The sequence below is a fragment of the Phaseolus vulgaris genome, chromosome 8, assembly GCF_000499845.2.
Source record: "Phaseolus vulgaris cultivar G19833 chromosome 8, P. vulgaris v2.0, whole genome shotgun sequence".
In the NCBI taxonomy this organism is placed as follows: Eukaryota; Viridiplantae; Streptophyta; class Magnoliopsida; order Fabales; family Fabaceae; genus Phaseolus; species Phaseolus vulgaris.
Window position 1 is genome coordinate 41,072,791 of NC_023752.2, and position 27,324 is coordinate 41,100,114.

At 47.0% G+C, this 27,324-nt stretch overlaps 2 protein-coding genes across 2 annotated transcripts; one reads left to right on the plus strand and one right to left on the minus strand.

The window, feature by feature from the left end:
* Positions 1-3,223: 3,223 nt before the first annotated feature.
* Positions 3,224-4,003, minus strand: LOC137825145 (uncharacterized). The gene has a single exon (XM_068630817.1). The coding sequence runs from the start codon at positions 4,001-4,003 to the stop codon at positions 3,224-3,226; it is 780 nt and encodes a 259-aa protein (XP_068486918.1).
* Positions 4,004-19,004: 15,001 nt separating this feature from the next.
* On the plus strand, positions 19,005-23,495 carry LOC137825146 (uncharacterized). The gene is made up of 3 exons (XM_068630819.1): positions 19,005-20,615; positions 21,426-22,628; positions 23,322-23,495. Exons 1-3 carry the CDS (start codon positions 19,005-19,007, stop codon positions 23,493-23,495), a joined length of 2,988 nt encoding a protein of 995 aa, XP_068486920.1.
* The last annotated feature ends 3,829 nt before the right edge of the window (positions 23,496-27,324 follow it).

Genomic DNA, 27,324 nt, shown 5'->3' on the forward strand with positions numbered 1-27,324 from the left:
CGAACCAAAACTCCACAGAATTGAAAACTGCCGAACAGAAATTCAAGAACAACAAGCTAAACATGAACAATTGAAAAAGAAGGAAGGAAGGAGAGAAGAATGCTCATGAAGATGGATGAAAGGTTGGATGATCACGCCACTAGAAGGATGGTTGCTCCTAGATGAGTGTGCTGCCGCCACTTGAGGACACCATGGATCCTTCAAGATAAGACTAGAGAAGAAGGCTCAAAAGCTCTCCAATGCTCACTCAAAATTTGAGTATATTTTCTTTACTCTAAATTCCAATCTCAATTTTACAAAGGGAGCACCTCTATTTATAGCCTAAGGTGCTGAAATGCAAGCTACACAAATTCAAAATTCCCTCCTAAAAAGTTTCTAGAACCAGCGCCAATTACAAAGCATGAGGAAGGTGTGACCTCTTCCTTCACTTTGGCACCTCCTATTCTACTCCTACACCTATCTACTAACGCACCCCCCTCCTAAAGCTCCTAACTAAAGCCTAAAAGATGCTATAACAAAAGAGGTTTCTAATGTTTCCCTCTAAGCACCTTCAACCAAAGAAATTACAAAAAGAGAAAATAATTGTCCCCTAGCTCCTAAAGCTTTGAACATGCTTCTTGTAAGCCTTTGAGGTGGGCTTTGACCTCCATGGGCGTCTTCTATTTGTTCCTCTACCTCTTCTTGATCTTGTTGATTGGCCTCCATGTCCACTTGAGCTTGATCTCCATCAATAGGCTTCCAAGGGTGCCATTTTCCTCTTAACTGCCAAGGCGTCCTCTGCGGAGCTGCCTCATACCTTGAGCTATCAACCTTGCTCATTCTGGGAGGAGATCTGCCTTTAACGGATCGTCCTCTGCCTTCTCTGAGCCTTTAATCTGAAACAACTTGATCTTGACCACTGTTCCCTCATCTAGGGGTAGAGCTGCCTCTCGGGTCCCTCTCTACCTCCCTGAGTTTCAGAACAAAGATCTAGGTAGCGAGGTGTCCTTTACGAACCTACCTCCGCCACCCTGTACCTTCTTCCACCCTTTGCTCCACACTTGAAAGGGTGTCTTCTACCGACCTTGCTTTCCTATTCCTAAGATCATTAACACCCCTGACCTTTCAGTTTTATCTTGCCTGAGCTCACTCGAGGATGAGAAGGACTTTCTCTGGTGCCTCAACTTGCCCAGGGGTTACATCTCCTCCTCCCCCAGATGCATTGAGGACTTTTAAACTTGCCTCGATTTGCTTACGCAAAGAGGTCTTGCAACCTGTCCTTGCCTGCGCTCGCTCACGGCGAGGAGGACTTTTCTGATGCCTCAACTTGCCCAGGGGTTGCATCTCCTCCTCCCCCAGATGCACTGAGGACTTTCAAACTTGCCTCGATTTGCTTACGCAAAGAGGTCTTGTAATTTGTTCTTGCCTACGCTCGCTCACGGCGAGGAGGACTTTTCTGATGCCTCAACTTGCCCAGGGGTTGCATCTCCTCCTCCCTCGGATGCATTGAGGACTTTTAAACTTGCCTCGATTTGCTTACGCAAAGAGGTCTTGTAATCTGTTCTTGCCTGCACTCGCTCACGACGATGAGGACTTTTTAATCTCTTCTCGCCTACACTCGCTCACGGCGAGGAGGACTTAGAAAACTTTATACTTGTGGCGATGAGGGTTTAAAACTTAATACGTGTGCCTCCGATCGCCAGGTGGCGATGAGGACTTAAAACTTACCCTTCACCTCCGATGAGGGTTTAAAACTTTATACCGAATGCACGCGACCAGAATTCACCGTTGCCTTAAATCACGCAAGGGCGACAAGGTCTCTTTTCTGAAAACTTAAAAACGATAATCATGCAAACTTAATGAACTTGGAAACTTTGATAAACTTTGGAACCTTCTTTATTGGGTGGCCTCGTTAAAAACCCTCCTCGGGGAAAAAAGAGTGCCCCCTTGAAAAACTGTTTTGACCGAAACATCTTAAACTGTTCGAGTTAATTGCTACTTACAATGCTTTAACTATAATAAAACTTGAGATGGGTGGCGTTCCAAGTACGAGGAATCGCCCCTCCTTCCAGGGTCTCCAAGCGGTAGGCGCCATTCCCGAGTGCCTCAGTTATTCTAAACGGTCCTGTCCACTTGGGTGACAATTTGTTCTTCATCTCATACTAGTGGGCCTTCCTCATCACCAGGTCGCCATCTCTGAATTGCCTTGGCCTTATTCTAGAATTGTACTTGCGTTCAACTCTTCTCTTCACTGCTTCGACTTTTACCCGTGCTTCCTCCCTGACCTTATCCAGCAAATCCAAGTTCATCCTCCTTTCTTCATTCGAGTCTTCTGCCACGAAGTTTTGGAATCTCGGCAAGCTTTCCTGGGTTTCAACTGCAATCATAGCGTCACACCCATACACCAAACTAAACGAGGTTTCGTGGGTTCCCGATTGTTAGGTGGTGTGATATGCTAATACTATGCGGGGAACTTCCTCAGCCCAAGACCCCTTGGCCTTCTCCAACCTCCTCTTCAAGCCTCTCAGCAAAACCTGATTGGCTGACCCACTTGCCCATTCGTTTGTGGATGCTCCACCGAAGCAAACACCTGCTGTATTCCAACATCCCCACACAGCTTCTTCAATAGGTGACTCGCAAATTGAGTCCCATTATCTGACACCAAACGCTTGGGCACACCAAAACGACACACAATATTCTTCCACACGAAACTCTGAATCTTGTGCGCGGTGATCTGGGCTACTGGTTCTGCTTCAATCCACTTTATGAAGTACTCGATTGCCACAACCAAATACTTCATTTGCCTGATCGCCAACGGAAAGGGTCCCAGAATATCGATTCCCCACGTATGGAACGGCCAGGGGCTGTGAATCGACTTTAGCTCCTCAGGAGGCACCTTGTGCCAATCGGCGTGCTGCTGGCATTGCTTGCAACGCTGGAATATTTCTTGCAATCTTCCCTCATTGTGGGCCAGTAGTAACCCGCACTAAGGGTTTTTGTTGCCAAAGCTCGACCCCCGATGTGGCTCCCACAGATCCCCTCGTGGAGCTCAACCATGATTCTCACGCACTTTTCTCCGTGTACACATACCAGAAAAGGGTGCGTAAACCCAAACATGTACAACTCGCCATCGATGAGGGTGAACCTGCTGGAGTTCTTCTTTATCTTTCTGGCCTCTGTCAGGTCCATAGGGAGCACGCCATCCGCCATGTAGCGCTGCTAGGGCGTTATCCATGTATCTAGCTTATGGATAGTGCAAACTTGCGTCATTTGTCACTCCCGCTGGATGTGCCCTAACTCTTGGCGTCCTCAAAGTCTCTTGAGTCAAGGACCTATGACTCCTCGCCGTCCTTTCCATTGACCTGCATACTTTAAGAACCTGGTGATCTGCCACAAACGCTCGAGGTGTCTTCAAAGTTTCTTGTATAACGGTCCTCTGCCTGCCCCTCTTGCCTGAACTGGCGAGCTTGGCCAGCAAGTCAGCTCGGGCATTCTGCTCTCTTGGCACGTGCACCACTTCAAACAAGACAAAGGACCTCTTTAATTCTTGCACGTACTCCAGGTAAGCCGCCATCTGCGGATCTTTGGCCTGAAACTCGCCGGTTACCTGGCCAGTGACCAACAACGAATCACTCTTGGCCATCAGCACCTTTGCTCCCATCTCCTTTGCCAACAAAATACCAGCGATCAAAGCCTCATACTCCGCCTGATTATTGTTGGCTTTAAAGGCAAACCTCAGAGATTGCTCTATCAATACGTCGTTGGGTCCTTCCAAAATAACCCCAGCCCCGCTACCCAGCTGGTTAGACGACCCATCCACCGAGAGCACCCAACGAAAATAATCCCCGGCGCTCTGCACTGCTTCAGAAGATAGCTCGACCACAAAGTCAGCGAAGATTTGCCCCTTGATTGGTCCTCGGGGCTCATACTTGATGTCGAATTCCGACAACTCCACCGCCCATTTTACCATCCTCCCAGCTACATCTGGTTTTTTCAAAACCTTCTGGATAGGTAAGTCAGTCATTAACAACACTGTAAAGCTTTGGAACTAATGGCGCAACCTCCTCGCCGAAAACACGACCGCCAACGCCGCTTTTTCTAAGGCCTGATATCTCACTTCCGGGCCCTGCAACAGCTTGCTAACAAAATAGATGGGCTTCTGGGCTTGATCTTGATCCTGGACGAGCACCGCACTTATCGCTCTCTCAGTTATGGCAAAATATAACCTGAGGGGTGTTGCCACTTGAGGTTTGCACAGAACCGGCGGGCTTGCCAAGTACTCTTTGAGCTTCACAAAAGCTTCTTCACACTCCTTCGTCCAGACAAACCTGTTATTCCTCTTCAAGCATTGGAAGTACGGGTGGCCCTTTTCTCCGCTGGCGGATACGAATCGAGACAGGGCGACCATCTGGCCCGTGAGCTGTTGCACCTCCTTTACAGTGGTAGAACTCCTCATCGCTAGAATGGCGGCACATTTGTCGGGGTTTGCCTCGATTCCCCTTTCCCACAAGAGAAATCCCAGAAATTTCCCTGCCTCCACGCTGAAAATACACTTCTCAGGATTCAGTTTCAGCTTGTACCTGGCTATTGTGACGAACAACTCTTCCAGATCAGTGACGTGCCTACTCTTTTCCAGAGATGTTACGACCATGTCGTCAACATACGCTTGCACATTCCTCCCGAGCATGGGGGCGAGCACCTTGTCCATTAGCCTCTGGTACGTGGCCCCCGCCGCATTCTTCAGCCCGAAGGGCATCACCTTGTAGCAATAGCACGACCTTTCTGTCATGAAAGCAGTCTTTTCCTCATCTCTGGGATGCATCTTAATCTGGTTGTATCCTGAGAAGGCATCCAAGAAGCTGAGCAACTTACACTCTGACGCACTGTCTACTAGGGCATCTATAGTTGGCAAAGGATAAGAATCCTTTGGACAGGCTTTATTCAGATCCGTGAAGTCAACACACATCCGCCATTTCCCGCTGCTCTTCTTGACTGGAATGACGTTGGCGAGCCATTCTGGATATTGGATCTCCTTGATATGGCCTGCTGCAAGGAGTTTTTGCGTCTCGTCCTTGATCGCCTGCCTATTCTCTTCGTTGAACTTTCTCCTTCTCTGGCGGATTGGCCTGACCTGGGGGTCCATTGCTAAACGATGACACAAAAAGTCAGGGTCAATCCCCGGCATGTCTGAAGCAGACCATGCAAACGCGTCCAGGTGCCTACTTATTACCTTGGCGATCTGGTCTTGTGTCTCGCCGTCTAAGGTTTTTCCCAGTTTAAACGTCTTGCCGTTGATCTTCTTCTCAAGCCACTCCTCGACTGGCTGAGGCATTTTCTCGCTGGCGATCAGTGCTCTCGCAATACCTGACTCCTTGGCGATCTCTGGGCAGTTTCTCTCTTCCTCCACCCGAGCGGCGCTCTCGGATCTCGCCTCGACATCCTCCATCATCACATCGCCCTCGGCGGCCACCTCCAACGCTGTATCCACAACTCGCTAGTTTTCCTGCTCGGGCTCCACACCAGGGGGCGGCGTTATGGTTACGTGGCATACCGATCTCTTGTTCTTGAGGCTGTTTTCATAACACTTCTTCGCCTCCTTCTAGTCTGAACGGATGGTGATAACCACCCCTTCCATTGATGGTAACTTGACCTTCATGTGCCTTGTTGAAGGCACACCTCCTGTCCTGTTGAGTGTTGGCCTTCCTAACAGGATGTTGTATGTCGACGGAGTGTTCACAACGAGGTACCTGATCTTTTCTGTGTGCGAGGCCGACCCATCTGTGAACGTCGTCCTTAACTCAATGTATCCCCTGACCTCCACTTGATCACCGGCAAAACCGTATAAGCAGCCCCCATATGGCCTCAGTTGGTCAGGGGACAACTGTAACTTTTCGAAAGTCGGCCAAAACATCACATCTGCCGAGCTTCCTTGATCGACCAACACCCGATGAACCATCCTTCCCGCCGTAACAAACAATGACCACAATGGGATCATTGTCATGAGGCACAACCGATTATGTATGCCGCAGAATGCCACAGAATGCCACTTCCATAAACGGCGACTATATTGCCTTATTGACCCCCACCTTTCTCATGTCCACGTCATCACACCCGATGACATGATCGGTACATTAATAATATGAATAATATTAAAAAAATATTAATAATATGAATAATATTAATAATATGAATAATATTAATAATATGAATAATATTAATAATATGAATAATATTAATTGTTCCGTCCGGTTGACCTGGGACGTCTTTGTGCGCGACCTCAACCGTCAGCTAGGGACTCATTCCTACTAGTTACCTGTGGATTCCTGCAAAGAAGGACAAAAGGGCGCCCTAGCGGCTGTTTGCACTCCAACGCTCAAGTCAGCCAGCAAGAAACACCAAAAATTCTGCACCTCCGTATCGGAGCACCGTGTATGGCACTCTGAAGGTGGTAAAAAGGAACTGTGTCTAGTGTCTATTTTCTCGTTCTGGCAAAGATCTTTCCCTAGTCCCTTGTGCGTAACCTCAAGGCTCGAGCAAGCAACTAGAGTGTTTCTGGAAAATTTGCCAAAAGTTCGAACCCCGTTTCCAACATTCAAAGCGCCTTAAAGCGCATTTAATTATAAAACGTAGCGAATTTAAGACATTTAAATCGCTTGGGAGCATTTATAGTACCTTAAACGCTCGAAACGGAAACTGTATTAAATAACCTTAATTACCTTGTACCTAACAAAATGGCGTTTCTAATCTGACCTGGCTGTTGTACACGTGGAGGGCCTCACAGCGCCGTGACCCCATCTGAGGGTATCTCCTCGTGTGAGTCCTCCTACCTGGGAGTGTGTCTGCGCTAGGGGTGACTCTTTGGGAGCTAACTCATGCCCCCAACATCTAGTCACTCACTACGAAAGCGTATCTACCTTCCTCTCGTACCCCACGCCTGGCTACCCTGGGCGTGACCCTCCTCATGAGTCGTATCTATCCCAAGGGCGTCTCTGGGGCGGCAGGGGCACTTCACGAGTCAGGTTGCTCTACACTGGCGCTATTACTATGGCCTTGAAGCCACCTTTCTCTTCTCTTTATTACTACCCCGGATTATCGGGATTTGAGGCCTTCCCACGGCGTCGCTCCCTCCATGGTCTTTCCTACCCATGGGTATCGGGGAGCGACATTGTGATTGCCTTGCTTTTGTGACATATGACCTTGGCGACGCCCTAGTTGGGCGACGCCTTAACTGGACGATGCCTTCACTTGGGCGACACCTTCACCTGGGCGACACCTTACCTTGGTGACGCTGGCACTTGGCGTCTCTTCACCTAGGCGACGCCTTATGTTGACTTTGACCCCCGACGTTGAGTTTGACCTTGACTTTGTCAACGCCCGGATACGGGACTGTACATTAATAATATGAATAATATTAATAATATTAATAATAAGAATAATATTAATAATATGAATATAATATTAATAAATATTAATAATATGAATATAATTTATTTTTTTATTATTATTATTAATTATATTAATATGTATAAATTATATTAATAATAATAAGTATAATAAAAATGATAATATGACTAAAGAACTTGTTTGGTCTACTGGTTTATGCTTTCTTTTTCATTGAAAGGACTTGGGTTCTAGTCTTGGCGGCTGTAATTTTCATCATTTTTTTGTAATTGATGACCTTGTGTAGAACCTCATAGACTTAGAATATACAATTTTTTCTATGTCAACCATTAGACATAAATCTATTTTATGTTTGTAAGTTTCAAAGTTAGAGCTTGAGTTTGACTCACCATCCACTTTTCTCTATATATGTCCTATAAGGAGTATCATATTTCCTTAGCTAAATTTAGCTTACAGATTTCATTAAATTTTTCTTTTTGTACCGACCAGGTCATCAGGCGTGATGACGTGTCTTGGACGTGCTCGAGTGGGGCGTGCTCAATGGAACGCATAGGCTAGAAAAGATGAATGGCTTGAAAGGACTTGGGTTCGAGTCTTGGCGGCTGCAATTTTCATCATTTTTTTTGTAATTGATGACCTTGTGTAGAACCTCATAGACTTAGAATATACAATTTTTTCTATGTCAACCATTAGACATAAATCTATTTTATGTTTGTAAGTTTCAAAGTTAGAGCTTGAGTTTGACTCACCATCCACTTTTCTCTATATATGTCCTATAAGGAGTATCATATTTCCTTAGCTAAATTTAGCTTACAGATTTCATTAAATTTTTCTTTTTGTACCGACCAGGTCATCAGGCGTGATGACGTGTCTTGGACGTGCTCGAGTGGCGCGTGCTCAATGGAACGCATAGGCTAGAAAAGATGAATTGCTCGGAAGTAGGCATAGTCGTCGATCGGTGGATTGGAGCACGTCGCCTCGGAAGTAGGCATAGTCGCCGATCGGTGGGTTGGCGTTCTCCGATCTCTAGTGTGCGTAACCGGCGGTCACCAGAGTTGCGTCGCAGTCGCCGTATGAGAATGCTAGGAGATCGGGTGGTTTATACACCGCCACAAGGAGCACGTCGTCGGGTCTCCCAGTGAACTTAGTTAAGGCTGTCGAAGGCTCAGAAGGGTAATTCCAAGCGTGTAAGTTCAGTAAGACGATGGTGGCACCAGCTTGGGGCATGAAAGTCGAGTGGGTTGGGGGAAACACCTTGCTCATCAGCGACAGGATTCCCAGAATGGACATTTGTTGGTGGCAAGGTTTCCCCAGCTAGAACATGCATGGCGTAGCAGTAAGGAGGGTGCCACTCGCGATGAGCGATGTCACAGAGATGATGCACTTTGTTGCATCCGATACTCGCCTTGACGGGTGGTGTTTCACAGCGCATTACGTGCTGGGTTGCTCCTTGAGTTGAGGACTTAGCTGTGCGGCTGGTTACTACACAAAGAATGACGTTTGAGTTGCCCCAGTCCAGATGATGACACGTGTAGGGCTGGGCGCAAACTGTTGTCCTAGCCCAGATGGCGACACGTGCAGGGCTGGACGCGAGCCACGCGTCCAAAAGCATGACGGCCTGGAGAGAAAAGAAACCCAGCTATAAAGGTAACCTTAACAGAATCTGCAGAGGTACGTTTTTTGTTACGGCTGATACTGTTAGGGTTGTGTGCCTACAGTACGGTCCTACAGAGCATATTCTCTCTTAGTTTTTGGGTGTTCTTGTCACTGACTTGAGTGTCAGAGCGCCACCGGCCGCAGAGGCGCCACTGTGTGTTTTTCAGGTTCTTAGAGAGGTTATCTGTGGAGTGGACTTGGAGGGCACGTGGTGTCAAGCTGGTGAGGAAGATCGTGACGAGGGAACGCTCTTGCGCTAAGTCAACCGGTAGGATCACTTTTGACAAAGCAAAAAGTTAGAACATACTTGACTTTGTCATTATGTTTTCTTCCTCTCCCAAAATCATGTTCTATATGAGGAGTACACATATAGTAAGGAAGAGCTCCTTGTTACGTATCTATGCATTGTGTCATGTGAAGACTATAATAAAAGTTTTTTGGCATCATCTCTTGCATACAAGTTGTAAGGACCGAGAAAAACAGTCTTAGAGTAGAAATGATACAATTAAAATGACACCTGCATATTTTATTATTAAAGTGAAAAAGCTATATAAATAGAAAATTAGTTATTCAGGTTTCATTTTAAAAGAACCACCATCTTTCATTTTCCTTTCCTTTCCCTTCTCTCTAAGATTCTAACCTGATCGCTCATCAATTTGATGATCAGAGTTTGCCATTGGACTCCTGGCAGTGAACTCTACAAGATTGACCGATCAAAATCTTAGATAAAGTAAGTTCATTTTTGGCTCATTTTCCTTTGAATTAGTTTTGATTTGGTTAGGGTTGTCTTTTAGTTAAGTTTGCATGTGAGGTTTTTATCTTCAGAAGTAGTCTATGTTAGATCAGGGTCATAGTGATATAGTTAGATTTGTGATCAGGACTTTGTGGTGCAAGTTAGACTATCCTTTAGGCTTTTGGTAGATTTGGAGCTCTTTGTGAGCATCGGCTAAAGTACAGGTAAGGGAAGCTAGTCTTATTCTTTTTAATAGAACCCTAGGTTAGAAGATCTTGATATGAAGGTGACGTGGTCACCAATTCCAATATTTACTTGCAGGATTGTCTCTTTTGAAAAGTAAAAAAATATATTGACTGGAATGGTTCATTTTGAATCTTTTATATTGATTTTAAGGTGAATAAATTGTTGAAAGTGTTTGAATGATAATTGTACCGACCAGGTCATCGGGTGTGATGACGTGTCTAGCACGTGACTATGTGGGGCGTGCTCAACAGAACACGTGGACAAGAGAAAGATGAATAGTTCAGAAGTGAGCATAGTCGCCGATTCGTGGAACTGGCGTTCTATAGTAAACATGGTCGGATGTCGCCGGGGTTGTGTGTCATCGACGTAGTAGATAATGGAAGATCAGGTGGTCTGACATCGCCACAAGGAGCACATCGTCGAATCTCCCAGTAAACTTAGTTAAAGCTGCTGGAGGCTCAGAAGAGTAAGTTCAAGCGTGTAAGTTCAGTAAGATGATTGTTGCGCCGACATGGGGCGTGAAGGTCGTGTGGGTTGAAGGGAACAGCTTTCCCATCAACGATAAGATTCCTAGAGTGGACATTCGTTGGTGGCAAGGTTTCCTCAGCTAGAACATGCATGGCATAACAATAAGGAAGGTGTCGCTTGCGACAAGCGATATCACAGAGATGGTGCACTTTGTTGCATCCGATACTCGCCTTGTCAGGTGGTGTTCCAGATCGTATTATGTGTTAGATTACTCCTTGAATAGGAGACTTAGCCGCACGACTGGTTACTACACAGAAATAACGCTCAAGTTACCCCAACCCAGATGACGACACGTGTAGGGTTGGATGCTACCTGTTACCCCAACCCAGATGATGACACGTGTAGGGCTTGGTACTACCTGCTACCCCAGCCCAGATGGTGACATGTGCAGGGTTGGATGCGAGCCACGCGTCCAAAGCGTAACTGCCTGGAGAGAGAAAAAACCTAGCTATAAAGGTAAACTTAACAGAATTTGCAGAGGGACGTTTTCATTATGGCTCATTGTTTTGGGTTGAGTGCACTTTAGTACGGTTCTACAGAGTATAGTTTTCTCTCAGTTTTTGGGTGTTCTTGTCACTGACTTGAGCGTCGGAGCGCCACCGGCCGCAAAGGCGCCACCTTGTATTTTCAGGTTCTCAGAGAGGCTATCTGTGGTGTGGACTTGAAGGGCACGTGGTGTCAAGCTGGTGAGGAAGATTGTGACGAGGCAACGCTCTTGCGCTAGGTCAACCGGCAGGATCAATAATATAAATGAGTTGAACTGTTCTTTTTTAAATATTTTATTCAATTACTTAAATGAGATGTTTGATGAGAAGTGGTTGTTTTGATTTTAGATGATGATTGATTTAAAGAGCATATATTTGGAATTCATTATGTGGTTAAGCAAAGTTTCAGATATATTTGGATTGTTTAGAAAGTTTAAATATGATGTGATTGAATGGTGCATTGATATGTTAAATGATGTATGTAATGAGGTTAGAGTGTGATCAAGACATAGTATTTTCAGGAAAGGAAATACCATGTTAAGATTGTTATTAGGGTGTATTGATTTGTGAGTGTCTTGTGAATGAGACGATCCTGACTCTACTGATATAATGGAATCACATAGATGAATTTATTCAGTTGGTGAGAGTCGAAGGAGGTCCAGTTGGCTGAGTTTGAGGTTTGAAAGAACTAATAAGAGCATATCAAATGGATTTACCCTGTCATATGAAGATGATGAGATGATGAGATATTGAGATAATTATGTGCGTGACTGTGGGTTTCACAGCAGTAGTATGACAGGTGCAAGTCTCCGGATGCTAATTTCAATACACGAGTCTTCCGGAAGTAGAGTCAAGTGTCTAAGTATGTGAGTCAGTAGAAACCTGACAGGAGTATGTGGATGATGAACGTGATAGACACTTGATGGTTATGTGAAATGTTTGAGAAATTGTATGAGAAATTATGAATTTTGTGTATCAATTTGAAATTTAAATTATATAGAAAATTTTGTTATATCTAGCTTACCCTGTCATTTGTTTGTGTTTGTTTCTTTATATGTGATGATCGTGTTGTACACTGGAGCAGATGAGATTGCAGGCAATAGAGCTCCTAAGTGAGCAACTGGAGGATGTGATAATTTTAATTTGAATGCTCTGTTTGTTTTTAAAACTTTTGATGTATATATTAAAATCCCTATGAAGGGGGATAATATTTTTAGATACAATTATGAGATAGTTATATATATTCATATGTTAAGTAGATAGTGTTTATTTTACTTTTATTTTATTATATAAGGGTAAAAATTAGGGATGTTAAACAATTCATCATATATGGGTCATCATGGGAGAGGGAGAGATTATTGATTTTAGTAATGGCTAAAAACATTTCTTTATAGCTAGTAATAATTTATTGTACCTACCAGGTAGTCGGAAGTGATGACGTGGCAGCAAGCGATAATACAGGCGTGTTGAGCGGAACACCTGGCTGACAGAAGGGAAGTACATCGAGAAGTTTGTGTAGTCGCCAATCGTTAAGTTGGTGTTCTCCGGTCTCTAGCATATCTAACCGGCGGTCACCAGGATTGTGTCATAGTCGCCGTATGTGAGCTTAGGCAACCAAGTGGTCAGAGACCGCCGAAAGGGGAACATCGCCGAAGGATCAGGAAGGCTTGTTTAGGGCCTTCCAGGGGTACGAGTACGAAGGACGAAGTTATCAGATGATCATTCCCTAGCTAGAGGTCGAGGCAAGGGAACAGTTTACTTGAACATGCACGATGTGCAAGTAAAGCAGATCGTGATAGCGGCAGGCGAGACCACAGAGAAGGTGTGCATGGTGGCACCCCGTACTCGCCACTTAGAAGAGATTGCGCTCCAAGGAAGTTATGCACCAAGTTACTCCTTGCATGGGTAACTTAGTCGAATAGCTTGAAGAGTAGAGGTGACGCTCAAGTAGAAGGTGGCTCTAGATGGTGACACGTGTACAGCTGGATGCGAGCCACGTGTCCAGAGGTGTAACCGTCAGGAGAGAGAAAGTGCTCAGGTATATAAGGAACTCTAACGAACTTCTGAGGTACGTTTAGAACACTTCTTTACGCTTTTGAGAACACTTGAGTACGCTGAGAGAACATTTGCACGGTTCCTTGAGTTTTAGCTTTTCTCTCTTAGTATTTGGTGATTCCGTCACTGACTTGAGCGTCGGAACGCAATCGGCCGCAGCGGCGCCACTCTGTTTCTTTCAGGTTCTAGCGAGGAATTGAGGCTTGAAGGACAGAAGCTAACGTGGTGCGAAGCTGATCGAGAGAAGATACTGTACCGTCTCGTATCAGGGCGTTGACTAAGTCAAAGTCGACGACTGGAAAGTCAAAGTCAACTCAAGGTGTCGCCCAGGTGTAGAGACGCCAAGAGGAAGCGTCGCCAAGATAGGACAAGGCGTCGCCAAGGCAAGGCATCGCCTGGGTGGAGGCATCGCCAAGACAAGGCGTCGCCTGAGTGGAGGCGTCGCCCAACCAGGGCGTAGCCAGATCAAACAGTGTAAAAGTAAGGCAATCATGGTATGGTTCCCCGATACCCATGGGTAGGAAAGACCATGGAGGGAGCGACGCCGTGCGAAAGCCTCAGGACCCGATATCTCGGGAAAGTGATAAAGAGAAGGAAAAGGTGGCTTCAAGGCCATAATGATAGTACCAGTGAAGGGCAGCCTGACTCGTGAAGTACCCCTGCCGCCCCAGAGACGCCTTCGGGACAGATACGACCCAAGAGGAAGGTCACGCCCAGGATAACCGGGTGCAGAGTGCGAGAGGAAGGCAGATACGCTCTCAGAGTAAGTGGCTAGATACTTGGGGGCATGAGTTGGCACCCAAAAAGCCACCCCTAGCGCAGTAGCACTCCCAGCAGGAGGACTCACACGTAGAAACGTCCCCAGGTGGGCCGAAGCGCCCCCAGATGGGGTCATGGCGTCGTGAGGCCCTCCACGTGTACGACAGCCATGCCAGAATAGAAACACCCTTTAGTCAGGTGCCAGGTAATTAAAAGTTATTCAATACAGTTTCCCTTTCGAGCATTCAGGTACTATAATGGCTCCCGAGCGTTTCAAACGTCTTAAATGCGCTACGTTTTCTAATTAAGCGCTTTAATGAGTGCGTTACGTTTGTGATTAAAAGCGCTTTAAGGCGCTTTAAATGCTAGGGTAGTTTAAATAGCGCGGAGAATGTTGGAAAAAGGGTTGGAACCTTTGGCAAATTTACGAGAAACTCTCTGGTTGCTTGCCCGTGCTTTAAGATTACGTACAAGTGACTGGAGAATATTTTTGCCTGAAGGAGACAACACACACACATATACACAGTTCTTTTACCACCTTCAGAGTGCCACACGCGGTGCTCAGATACGTGGGTGGACAGTTTTTTTGGTGTTTCTTGCTGGCTGACTTGAGCGTCGGAGTGCACACGGCCGCTAGGGCGCCTCTTTGTCCCCTTTTTAGCAGGAATCCGCGGGCAACCAGCGGGAAGGAGACCCCAGCTGACGGTTGAGGTCGTGCACGAAGAGGTCCCGGTCAACCGGACGGAACAGATACCTTTGACGTAGCAAGACTCTTGCACTCGAGTCAACCGGTAGGATCATTTATCAAGAAAAACTATAAAATCCTTTAAAAAGAAAAGGTCTATTAAATCGAATTTGAAATGCAAAAGTCAATTAAGTGGAGGAAAAGTTTTAATCAAAATGGTACTTTTAATATTCAATATGCAAAATAAATGTAACACATTTATTCTTCTCCTAAAAGTGAACAAATATGAATGCAAAACAAAGAAAATATTTTGGAATTTTTATTTAGCTCGGAGAAGGATTGAACCACTTTTTTTAAAAAAAGCTTATACGAATTGGAGCATTAAGCTTAACAAAGTTTACATGAATAAAGTCTGTAAAAAGCAAATAGCCCTGCGTCTACCAACAATTACATAAATTGCAGAGAATGTAACAGCAAAAAAGCAAACCAAACTCTTCAAATATGAACACATAATGCTCTCAGATTTGTTATGCAATTTGACATTAACCTGCCACTAGAATAAAACGAAAGTATACGAGAAATGAAGAGCAAAATTGACCGATACTGATAAATAAAAGAGTAACGATACTTGACACCGCTTAGAAACTTGTTAGGAATGTCAAACAAACTTTATTCTAAATAAAAGTGGTGGCTTCACCAGCATCAAACGGAAAGGCAACACTGTAAATGGAATTCTCATTTATATGGAGCGAATACCATGCATAAAGCACCAGCAGCACCTTTATGTAACAATCAATCAAAACCAAAAACTACACACTAAAAATGCTACAGTAGCACCTGCCGGTAGCTTCAATAAACAAACTACACCAGCAGCTTCTAAAAGCAAAACGCAGAATAAAACAGAAGCTACAGTGACCCAAAAACACTGCAGCCAAACTAGCTTACTCAAAACAGAAAATGCAGCAAACCAAATGAAGCAGAATAATGCATATAATTCCAGAACAAAGCATAGATGATTTTCTAAAAGCGCATAACGTTATTCATCCATACATTTTCAAAAAATGCAGCAGAAAAAAAAGAGATAATGCATTTACTGCACCCACGAAAAAAAAAAGTTGCTGTAAAAGGATCCAACCTTAAAACAAAGGTTGCAGCAAACATACAGCCTATAAATGACCAACATGTCTCTACATATCAAAATGAAAATAAATAACTACGCACACGACAGCCATGCATTCTTGGATTAAACATTATCACACCCTTATGCCACAAAAAACAGTGATAAAAAATAGCAGTACAGAAGAAATGAAATACATGCGGTCCAATAACTCCAAACAAAAACGGAGCACCAACTTGTACAAACCATAACAATATATTCTTAACTCTAGGACATTGTGGAGCAAAAAAACACATGCAAAGACCTAAAATGCAAAGGAAACCGAAACCATAAACTTACAGCAACCCTAAAAGCAATAAAAACGTAAAAGCTATTTTGATGTTGCTCTAGTGAGGGGGTAACTGACAGTGCTGATTTTTGGTGCAAGAGTGGAGGCAGATGAGAATGGTGGTTGTTACCGTTCGTGGATAGAGTAAGTTGAGAGCCGAGGGTTTTAGGTTTACATAGAGGGTAAGGAAAGGATATGAATCTCTTAAGGAAACTGAGAGAGCTTCCGAGTTGGGTCAGTTGGAGTGCACGGTGTCAGTAGTGACAGAACCAAAAAAAACCTCCTTCTTCTTCGTAGGGTTTTGAGGTGCCAAGAAAATGGAAAAGGCAGCTGAGTGTTAGAGCAGCAGCAGTGGGGCCAGGTGCAACACGTTTTGGGTGTACAAGCTGAAGATTCTGTGAAAGATCTTCTATGTGTGTGCAGTTGCAGTTTTTTTCACGTGTGAGGTGGTTGTAATTTTTTTTGTATGTGGTAGGCCTGAAAGATTGTGTATGAGAGTAGAGAGAGTGTGTGTAAAAAAAACTGAGTGAGAAACGTGGCTCGTGTGTAGTGAGAGAGTATGAGTCTGTGAAAAGAGCGAGTATGGATGGAGAGAGGGAGTGAGTGAACGTGGGTGAGGAGAGTGAGTTTTTTTTTTCTTTGTTGTATTGGCTTTTTCGGCTTTGCTTTTTTTATTAAGAGAATGATAAAAAAAAGTTTGTACCCAAATTATGAATGGGCTAGGTCCAAAATACTTGTTTTTTTTAATCTGTAGTTACTTAGGCAACAAAAAGAGTAATAATAAATAACATTAAAAAAATTTCAAATTTATTGTATTTTGTTTTGAAATATTTGCAACAGACAAATTTGTCATTTAATGATTTAATATTTTCTTATTTTTATTTTTAATTATTTTTATTTTAAAACTTTATTATTATCTTTTAGTTTTAATGTTTTTTAACAAATTTTATTCATGTGAAAGAAATTGAATGTTAACACTTGGTGATTAAGAGTTGATAAGTCACATCTTTTCAGGTTATAAGATTTGATAAGGTTGATATCCTCTTAACATCAAGGTTATATCCTCTTGAAATTGTTTAAGAGTTGATTTTTTGTGATAACTTTTAAAATTTAGTGAAACCAACAATTCTTTAGTTGAATTTTGGAGACTAGATGTAAGATCTTGTTAATTTGAACTACCAGTAATATTTTATGTGTTGTCTTTTCTTATATATCTTCGGTGCTAAAATTCATTCTTGTATCAATCTTATTTCCATTATAATTGTATTTAGTTTTACAATCTTAAAAAAGTTTTGAAAATAACTTAAAGAAAGGGAGATTTTTCAGAAAAAGATTTGAAAACCAATTTAACCCCCCCTCTCGGTTCAATCAATTCATTCTTTCTTTTAAAACACCAACCACTCTAAGCTAAACCTAACTATTCTTTGGACACAACAATTCTTGGGTAAAACTTGAGTATTTTAGATTGCGGTCACTTTTGACTAAACCCTAAAATTGAGTATTCTTGGAACTCAACCACCCTTGGCGAAAACACTTTTGGTTACAAAGAGTGAGATAAAAAGATCACTGGGTTTCTAACTAGAAAAGGGTAACCTCCTAAGATGGATACAATATCATAAACATAATTTTAAGTTGCTCTCAAACACATACATTTTTATTCTTCACAAATGCAAGACTAAGGATTGCTTAAGATTACAAGAGCTTGTTCTCATTCTTGAAGAGTTTCGTCAACCTTCATTCTTCAAAAATATCTTATTTATACAAAGCTGGAAAAAAATCATTACAAATCCTTTTGGAGTAGTGAGGTTTTGTTAAGAAACTAAACGCTCTAGAATTTGTTAGATGGTTTAATACCTCTGATCCGGTCGGTCATCGGTAGTCGATGACGTCAGCAGAAGATAACCACGTGGACCACCCGCAGGGTGACACGTGGATCAGGTGGCAGAGGAATTAGGGAGGAGATCATCCGGTATCGTGATCGGTGGTCAGTAACCGAGTGGCCACCGACAGATCAGTTCTAGGATAAACACCGGGGGGAGAACGCGAGAAGCAATAGAGCACCGATCAGTCATCGGGTGCATGGTCATCGGGGGTCTCGTGTTACACGCAGTTAAACTGGGACTGAGATTCCCAGCGAGAGCGTTACGCATGGACCTCGCATGATCATACCTCAGAGAAAGAGGAGCTCCTCGCCGGTAGAATCGTGCACGAGAGTGGCCTGAGGGAGTTAGTAAACCAGTCAGTGATTGGTGACTCTCTCAACCCATTACGTGCATGGCATCGTGAAGGGGAAATCGTGTATGCAGAGAGCAATGCTTGGTGAGTGTGCCTAGTCCAGCCACCTGGCGTTCTCTTGGGAATGAGCGATTCACCCAGATGGAAGAAACGCGCTAAGTTACTCCGCAAGGGAATAACTTAGGCGCACAAAGAGATGCGCTAGAGACCTTCAGGTAGTGGCACGTGTACGGTTAGATGTGAGTTGCATGCCTCCACGTGTCACTGTCTGAGAGGGGCGCGACCCAGATAAAGGTGCACTCCGCGTCGTGAAAGGTACACACAGAACACACAGAACACACAGAACACACAGACACCCACGTCTTTACTGATTGTGGTACGTTTCTGCACAAAAGCATAACAGAATTCTGACACACGCAGAGAATAGCGTAACAGAATTCTGTTAGACACAGACACAGAGAGAGAATAAAAAGATAGAATCAGAGAAAGATAGACACATTATTTTTGTTGGTGATTCTGTGACCTAACTTGAGCGTCGGAGTGCAAACAGCCGCTAGAGGCGCCGTCTGTGTGTTTTGCAGGTTGCGTTTGAAGTTCCCGGAGAAGGTTTTAAGAGCATTCTTGCAGATAGCACAGTTGCCATAGGCGGGGTAAGGAAGCGACAAGGCAATTCCTCCACGTTAGAGTTGGCGACAGGATCATTTGGCGCCCACCGTGGGGCCCGTTTGAATCGTGGTCCCATCCACACCAAAGTTTATGGAGTTTCTCAAAGTCTTTGCTAAGTTTTTGCTGAGAAAATGAGGAGAACAAGACAAACATCACCTGAGCCATCTGTTGAGGAAGGAGCTGTGACAATGGCGCAGGTCCTGGAGATGATGCGTATGCTGCAGGACAATGTCGCAGCGTCGAGAGCTGAACAAGAAAAGATGCAAGCGGAGTTGGCTGCATCGCAGAGTAGGAATGATGAGTTGAATCACGTTAATGAGGAGCTGAGAAGGACGTTACAGACGCAGAAGGAACGCGCAGTTGGAGAAGGGATGCCAATGCCACCATCGCCTCCGAGAGCGTTCCCTATGCCGTTCTCCCCTGAAATCATGCAAACCATGGTACCTCCCAACCTAGTGGGAGTGAAGGCGTCATTCACCGGGGTAGAAGATCCAGAAGCACATCTGACGGCGTTCCACACTCAGATGATGCTGTCTGGGGGCTCAGATGCCGTGTATTGCAAGATGTTCATGAGCACTCTGAGTGGGATCGCCATGGAATGGTTCGTGAGTCTGCCAGAGGGTCATATCACGTCCTTCCATCAGTTTTCGAAGTTTTTCACTGAGCATTACATCGTTAACAGAGCACCTTCAGTGGTGTCGTACGATCTGTTCGATGTACGCCAGTATCAAGGTGAGTTGCTGAAAGACTACCTCAACCGCTTCGGAGCCCAAGTGGTTAGATTGCCCAGCAAGGACGAGGATATGCTGGTGCATGCGTTTAAGAAGGGAGTGCTGCCTGGTCCCTTCGGTGAGTCGCTCATCAAAAGCCATCCCAGCACCTTTGTGGAGATCCGGCGACGCGCAGTGGCGTACATAGTGGCAGAGACAGAGGTTTCTGAGAAAAGAGGAAGTGCTGCACCACTAAAGCCGCGTGGAGGACAGGGGAAGCAGCAGCAGCACACGAGGGTGCATGAGGCAAAGGAGGGAAAGAAGGTGCAGGGGAAACCTCGTCCTTATGCACCCAGGAAGGACCAGGGCAGGGGGCGTGCAAGGGAGAATAATGCACCCCCAAGATACGATTTCATGGTAGGGTTGGCGGATCTAATCGCCCTTCCTGCCGTAGCCGCAAGACTCCGAGTACCAGAGAAGACAGATAAGGTACTTGGGAGGAAGAAGAACGAGTGGTGTGAGTTTCACCAAGCCTTTGGCCACACACTCCACTCCTGCTTGGCGTTGGGACACCAGCTGGCGGAGTTGGTAAAGTCTGGGTTCCTGGCAGATTACCTGCGAGAGGCGCAGGGTGATCGCGCATCGGGGGCCCAGGCAGGAGAACAGCAGCATGAAATCCCTGTGCACGGGGAGGTGCGAACGATTGCGGGAGGCTTCTCCGGTGGGGGGTGCACCGCATCACAAAGAAGAAGGTATGCTCGATCGGTTATGGCCGTGGACTCAGTGGACGAGGGCCATTTCCCCGAGGTAGATATCACTTTCAAGAAAGCTGATCTACGGGACGTTGTACCACACGACAACGATCCTGTGGTCATCTCCCTCATCACAGCAGGAAGGCGAGCGCATAGAGTGCTCGTAGACCAAGGGAGCTCGGCAGACGTCATGTTCTGGCCGATGTTCAACAAGTTGCAGCTGTCCCCCGATCAACTCAGGCCATATACCGGATGTCTTTACGACTTTGCAGGGGATCAGGTAGAGGTGCGGGGGTACATCGAGCTGAGGACGACGTTCACCGATGGAACAACAGCCCGCACCGAAAAGATAAGGTACTTGGTGGTGAACGCCCCTTCTGCGTACAACATCTTGCTGGGAAGGCCAACACTCAATAGGTTGGGTGCAGTGCCATCGACGAGGCACATGAAGCTGAAGCTGCCGTCGATGGAGGGGACCGTAATAACCATCAAGTCAGATCAGGCTGAAGCTAGGCGCTGTTATGTGAACAGCCTCAGGCAGAAAAGGAGCATATGCCATGTCACCTCAACACCGCCACCAGGTGTGCTCGAAGAGCGATCGGTGGTTAGGGGAACGCTTGGCGATCAGGAGATGGAGGCTGCTACGCTGGGAGGCTCCGAGGTAGCTCAGGTGGAAGCAGAGGAGGAGGGCATGATCACTCCTCGCGAGTCAGGGATCGCGAGGGCGGTCATCGCCAGCGAGAGAAGACCCCACCCAGCTGAGGGGTGGGTGGAAGTAGATATAAGGGGGAAAAAGTTCAAGTTGGGAGGATCGCTCGGCGAAGAAGAACGAGGATTGATCGCCGGGGTGATCGAGAGGCACATGGGCGCGTTCGCATGGTCAGCATCCGACATGCCAGGAATCGACCCTGACTTCCTTTGCCATCGCCTGTCGATGGATCCTAAAGTCCGACCTGTGCGTCAGAGGCGAAGGAAATTCAACGAAGAGAAGAGGAAAGTGATCCACGACGAAGCGCAAAATCTCCTTGCCGCAGGGCACGTCAGGGAGATCCAGTACCCAGAATGGCTAGCGAACGTGGTACTGGTTCAGAAGCCAAACGGCAAGTGGAGGATGTGCGTGGACTTCACTGACCTCAACAAGGCATGCCCCAAAGATTCCTACCCTCTACCCAGTATAGACGCTCTGTTGGATAGCGCATCAAGGGGGAAACTACTCAGTTTCTTGGATGCATTCTCAGGATACAACCAGATCAGAATGCACCCCAGGGATGAATGCAAGATAGCATTCATGACTGAACGGTCTTGCTACTGCTACAAGGTAATGCCGTTCGGGCTGAAGAATGCGGGGGCTACCTATCAGCAACTTATGGATAGGGTGCTCTCGCCCATGCTTGGAAGAAACGTGCATGCATATGTAGATGACATGGTGGTCACATCCCGAGAGAAGGAGCATCGTGTTGCCGATCTGGAGGAACTATTCACCACCATCGCCAGGTACAGGTTGAAGCTCAACCCTGAGAAATGTATTTTTGGCGTGGAGGCAAGGAAGTTCTTGGGATTCCTCCTGACAGAGCGTGGAATCGAAGCTAATCCAGAGAAGTGCGCAGCAATCGTGGCAATGAGGAGTCCAACGACGGTGAAGGAGGTGCAACAACTCACCGGTCGGCTGGCAGCATTATCCCGGTTTATGTCCGCTGGAGGGGAGAAAGGTCATCCGTATTTCCAGTGTCTTAAGCGCAACATCAGATTCCTTTGGACACAGGAGTGCGAGGAGGCCTTCATCAAGTTGAAGGAGTACCTGGCAAGCCCACCGGTCTTGCGTAAACCACAAGTGGGCACCCCTCTTCGTCTATACTTTGCTGTGACGGAGAGAGCAGTCAGTTCAGTCCTGGTGCAAGAGCAAGATCAGGTCCAGAGGCCTGTGTACTTTGTGAGTAAGGTACTGCAAGGCCCTGAAACAAGGTACCAAGCCCTCGAGAAGGCTACCCTGACGGTAGTATTTTCAGCAAGAAGACTCAGACATTATTTCCACAGCTTCACAGTAGTGGTAATGACAGATCTGCCCATCCAAAAGGTGTTAAAGAAACCAGACGTAGCGGGAAGGATGGTCAAGTGGGCGGTGGAATTGTCAGAGTTCGATATTCAGTACGAGCCCCGAGGACCAATAAAGGGGCAGGTGTTCGCCGATTTTGTGGTCGAGCTCTCGTCGGTCGCGACACCTTCAGAAGGGTTAGACTTCCGATGGGTATTATCAGTGGATGGCTCTTCCAATCAGCAGGGAAGCGGCGCTGGGGTCATTTTGGAAGGCCCAAACGGAGTGCTGATCGAGCAGTCCCTCCGCTTTGCCTTCAAGGCTAGCAACAATCAGGCGGAGTATGAAGCACTGATCGCAGGAATGTTGCTAGCAAGAGAAATGGGAGCAAGAAGTCTGGTTGCTAAGAGTGACTCTTTGCTAGTCACCGGGCAAGTTACAGGGGAGTTCCAGGCGAAAGATCCCCAGATGGCAGCTTACCTAGAGTACGTACAGCTCCTGAAGACGTCCTTCACCGAGTTTGAACTGGTTCATGTGCCGAGAGAGCAAAATGCCAGAGCAGACCTGCTTGTCAAGCTGGCCAGCTCAGGCAAGGGGGGAAAACAGAGGACCGTCATTCAGGAGACCTTGAAGGTACCGCGAGCTTTCGTGTCAGACAACCAGGTACTTCAAGTGTACAAATCGATGGAGCGTCTGGCGATCGGTCATCGTTCGCTGACTCAAGAGACGTTGAAAGCGCCAAGGGTTAGAGCGCGACCGGCAAAGACCGATGAGGTGATGGAAGTCTGCGCTGTTAGGGAGCCCGACACGTGGATAACACCGTACCAGTTGTACTTAGAAGATGGTGTACTCCCACTGGACCCGACAGAGGCAAAAAGAATAAAGAGGAGCTCGAGTAAGTTTACTTTGATTGATGGAAACCTGTTTAGATTTGGGTTTTCTCATCCTGTGCAGATCTGCGTGTATGGCGAGCAATGTACTAGGCTTATGTCAGAGCTACACGAGGGGGTGTGCGGAAGTCATGTAGGTGGTCGCGCTTTGGCAAGTAGGATCCTCCGCGCGGGGTACTACTGGCCAACGTTGAAGGAAGACTGCGTGAGGTATGCTCAACGTTGCAAACAGTGTTAACTTCACGCAGATTGGCATAAGGCACCTCCCGAGGAGTTGAAGTCCATCCATAGCCCGTGGCCATTTCACACGTGGGGAATCGACATCCTGGGACCTTTTCCTCTGGCGATAAGGCAGATGAAGTTCCTCATCGTGGCCATCGAATATTTCACCAAGTGGGTGGAAGCAGAACCAGTCGCGCACATCACCGCACAGAAAATCGAGCACTTTGTCTGGAAGAACATCGTCTGTCGTTTCGAAGTACCCAAGAGGCTGGTCTCCGACAATGGCACCCAGTTCACAAGTCATCAGCTAAGGAAGATGTGCGAGGAGTTAAAGATACAACAGGTTTTCGCCTCGGTGGAACACCCACAAACCAATAGGCAGGTGGAGTCAGCCAACCGAGTACTGCTCAGGGGGCTGAAACGAAGACTAGAGAAAGCTAAAGGAAAATGGGCAGAGGAGGTCCCCAGAATCGTATGGTCCTACCATACCACTCCACAGTCCAGCACCCATGAGACACCCTTTAGCCTTGTCTATGGGACGGATGCCATGATTCCCGTGGAGATACAGGAGAGCTCCCCCAGGTTTTTGAATTTCATTGCCGAAGAATCCAACGAAGAGCGAAAGGTGAATCTCGACCTACTAGACGAAGTGCGAGAAGAAGCCAGAGTTAGTGCTGAAGCCGTCAAGAGAAGAGTAGAACGGAGGCACAACTCCAAGGTGAGGCTCAGGCGCTTCCAGGAAGGTGATCTGGTGATGAGAAAGGCGCATCAGAATGAGATGGAAAACAAGCTGTCTCCAAAGTGGACAGGTCCATACAGAATGGTTGAGGCATTAGAGAATGGAGCTTATCGGCTGGAAACTCTGGAGGGAGGAGCAATCCCCAGAACGTGGAACGCCACCTGTACCGCCCGGGTAGTCGGAAGTGATGACGTGGCAGCAGGCGTGTTAAGCGGGGCTCATGGCTGGCAGAAGGGAGGGAAGTCGGGGGGCTCGTGTAGTCGCCAGTCCTTAAGATTGGCGTGCTCCGATCTCTAGCAAACCCAAACCGCCAGTCCAAGTGATTAGAGATCGCCGAAAGAAGGACATCGCCGAAGGATCAGTGAAGCTTGTTCCAGGTTTTCGAAGCAGAGGATGAAGCCATCAGATAGTCATTTCCTAGCTAGCCAGAGGTTGAGGTCGGGGAACAGTTTATCTGAACATGCACGGTGAAGCAAGTGAAGTAGATCATGAAGGCGGTCGGCGAGACCACAAGGTAGGTGTGTATGAAGGCACCCGTGCTCGCCACACAGAAGAGATCACGCTCCAAGGCAGCTATGCGCTGAGTTGTTTCATGCATAAGTAACTTAGCCAAAAGCCTGAAGAGTAAGAAGTGGCGCCCAAGTCAAGGATGCTCCAGATGGTGACACGTGTACAGCTGGATGCGAGCCACGTGTCCATATGTGTAACTGTCAGTAGAGAGAAAGTGCACAGGTATATAAGAGATTCTAACGAACTTCTAAGGTACGCGCATTTTAGATTACTTCTTTACGCTTGCGAGAACTAGAGTACGCTGAGAGAGAATCTTGCACGGTTCCAGAGAGTTCTTGAGTTTTCTCTTAGTATTTGGTGGTTCAGTCGCTAACTTAGGCGCCGGAGCGTGATCGGCCGCAGCGGCGCCGTTCTGTCTTTTTGCAGGTTCTTGAGGTGAATCAGAGCGAAGGACAGAAGCTAACATGGTGCAGAGTCGATCCAGATCTGACGAGGCAGGGTTCTTGCGTCCTGGTCAACAGGCAGGATCATCAGGCGCCCACCGTGGGGCAGTGTAAAACTTGTTCCCATCCGCAGCGTGAGTTCTTGGAGTTTCTGCAATTTCTGTGTGGTTGCGTGCTGGTGCAACCATTTTCCGTTGTTCATTGACGTTTCGTTTCGGTAAATTCGCGTTTCCACCGTTCGTTTGAAGTTTCTTTCGTTCTTGTTCGGTGAGGTGGAGTTTTTCGCTGTTTACGCGAGTTTTAATCGGTGAGATCGAAGTTTTTCGCTGTTTTGACCGGTGAATCAGAGGTTTTGGTGGAGAAGCGGTGGTCTGCAGTGAAGTTACGAGTTTCTGCGAAGGTTTTGCTGTTGAGGTTGTGTTCTTGAAGTTCTTTGGAGTTTGCGAGGTTCTGACCGATTGATTGCTGGATCGATCGTTGCTGAAGGGGGTTTTGTTCGTTGCTCATTGTGATCTGTTAAGTTTTCATGAGCAAGATGAAAAGCAACCGTTCAAGTCCAATTGCGCCAGTTGCTGCTGAAGGCGCCATGACTATGGCTCAGATGGTGAAGATTATGCGTGCGCTGCAGGCGAATGTGGAAGCCTCGCGCATAGAACAGGCAAGGATGCATGAGGACCTGGTCGCCTCTCAGGCCAGGAATGAAGAGCTCAACAGAGTGACTGAGGAGTTGCGCCAAGCTCTTCAGGAGCAGAGAGGGCGCCCAGTCGCTGAAGAGGTCGCGCCGTCGTCGCCACCTCGCGTTTTCCCCATGCCATTTGCTCAGGCGATCACGGACACGCCTATCCCTGCGAGTGTGGTACCCGTGAAGGCTACTTTCACCGGCGTGGAGGATCCTGAAGCACATCTCACCACGTTCCACACGCAGATGATGCTGTCAGGAGGCTCGGATGCTGTGTATTGCAAGATGTTTGTGAGCACGCTCCAAGGGACAGCACTGGAATGGTTTGTGAGCCTGCCGACAGGTCACATAACCAATTTCCAGCAGTTTTCGAAGCTTTTCGTCGAGCAGTACATAGTGAACAAGGCGCCGCCAAGGGTGTCTTATGATCTGTTCGACATAAGGCAGTACCAGGGAGAGTCCCTCAGGGACTACTTGAACCGTTTTGGGGCGCAGATGGTCCGCTCGCCGGCCAAGGATGAAGAGATGTTGGTCTACGCCTTCAAGAAGGGCGTGCTGCCGGGACCTTTCTGCGAGGCGTTGATCAGGGCTCACCCCGCCACGTTTGCAGAGGTTAGGCGACTTGCGGTGACCCACATCGCCGATGAAAGTGAGGTCGCCGAGAAGAGAGGGAGCGTGGCCCCGGCTAGGCCATGCGCCCATACCAGGATCCAACCATAGAGGGTGCTAGAGACCGCGGCGGCCAAGAGGGATCAAAGGACCCGCCATCCTTATGATCCAAGGAAAAACAAGGGCAGGGGCCCAGGGCGCCCCAGGGAGTACAACCGCCCGCCAAAGCATAAGTTTGTCATGGGGTTGGCGGACCTGATCGCCATTCCCAATATAGCAGCCAGGCTCAAGGCGCCCGAGAAGGTGGGCGACAAGGTGTTGGGACCAAAGCCAGACGCCTGGTGCGAATTCCACCAGGGCTTTGGCCACACCGTGGACTCATGTTTGGCATTGGGATACTAGCTCAACGACCTGGTCAAGAGCGGGTTCCTAAATGATTACTTGCTGGACAGGAGGGCGGGGGGAGCGTCGAGCTCCCAGCCAGCAGGTGGTGAGGCTCAGCAGCACGAAATGCCCTTAACTGAAAGAGGAATAGAAGCCAATCCTGATAAGTGTGCTGCCATCTTGGCGATGAGGAGCCCGGCTACCGTGAAGGAAGTGCAGCAACTTACAGGTCGGATGGCCGCCCTGTCTCGTTTCGTGTCAGCTAGCGGAGAGAAGGGCCATCCGTATTTCCAGTGTTTAAGGCGGAACAACAAGTTTTCCTGGACGAAGGAGTGTAAAGAGGCCTTCGTCAAGCTTAAAGAGTACCTGGCGAGCCCGCCGGTTTTGTGCAAACCGTTGGTGGGGACCCCTCTCAGGTTGTACTTTGCTGTGACCGAGAGGGCGGTAAGTGCGGTGCTCGCCCAAGACCAAGATCAGGCTC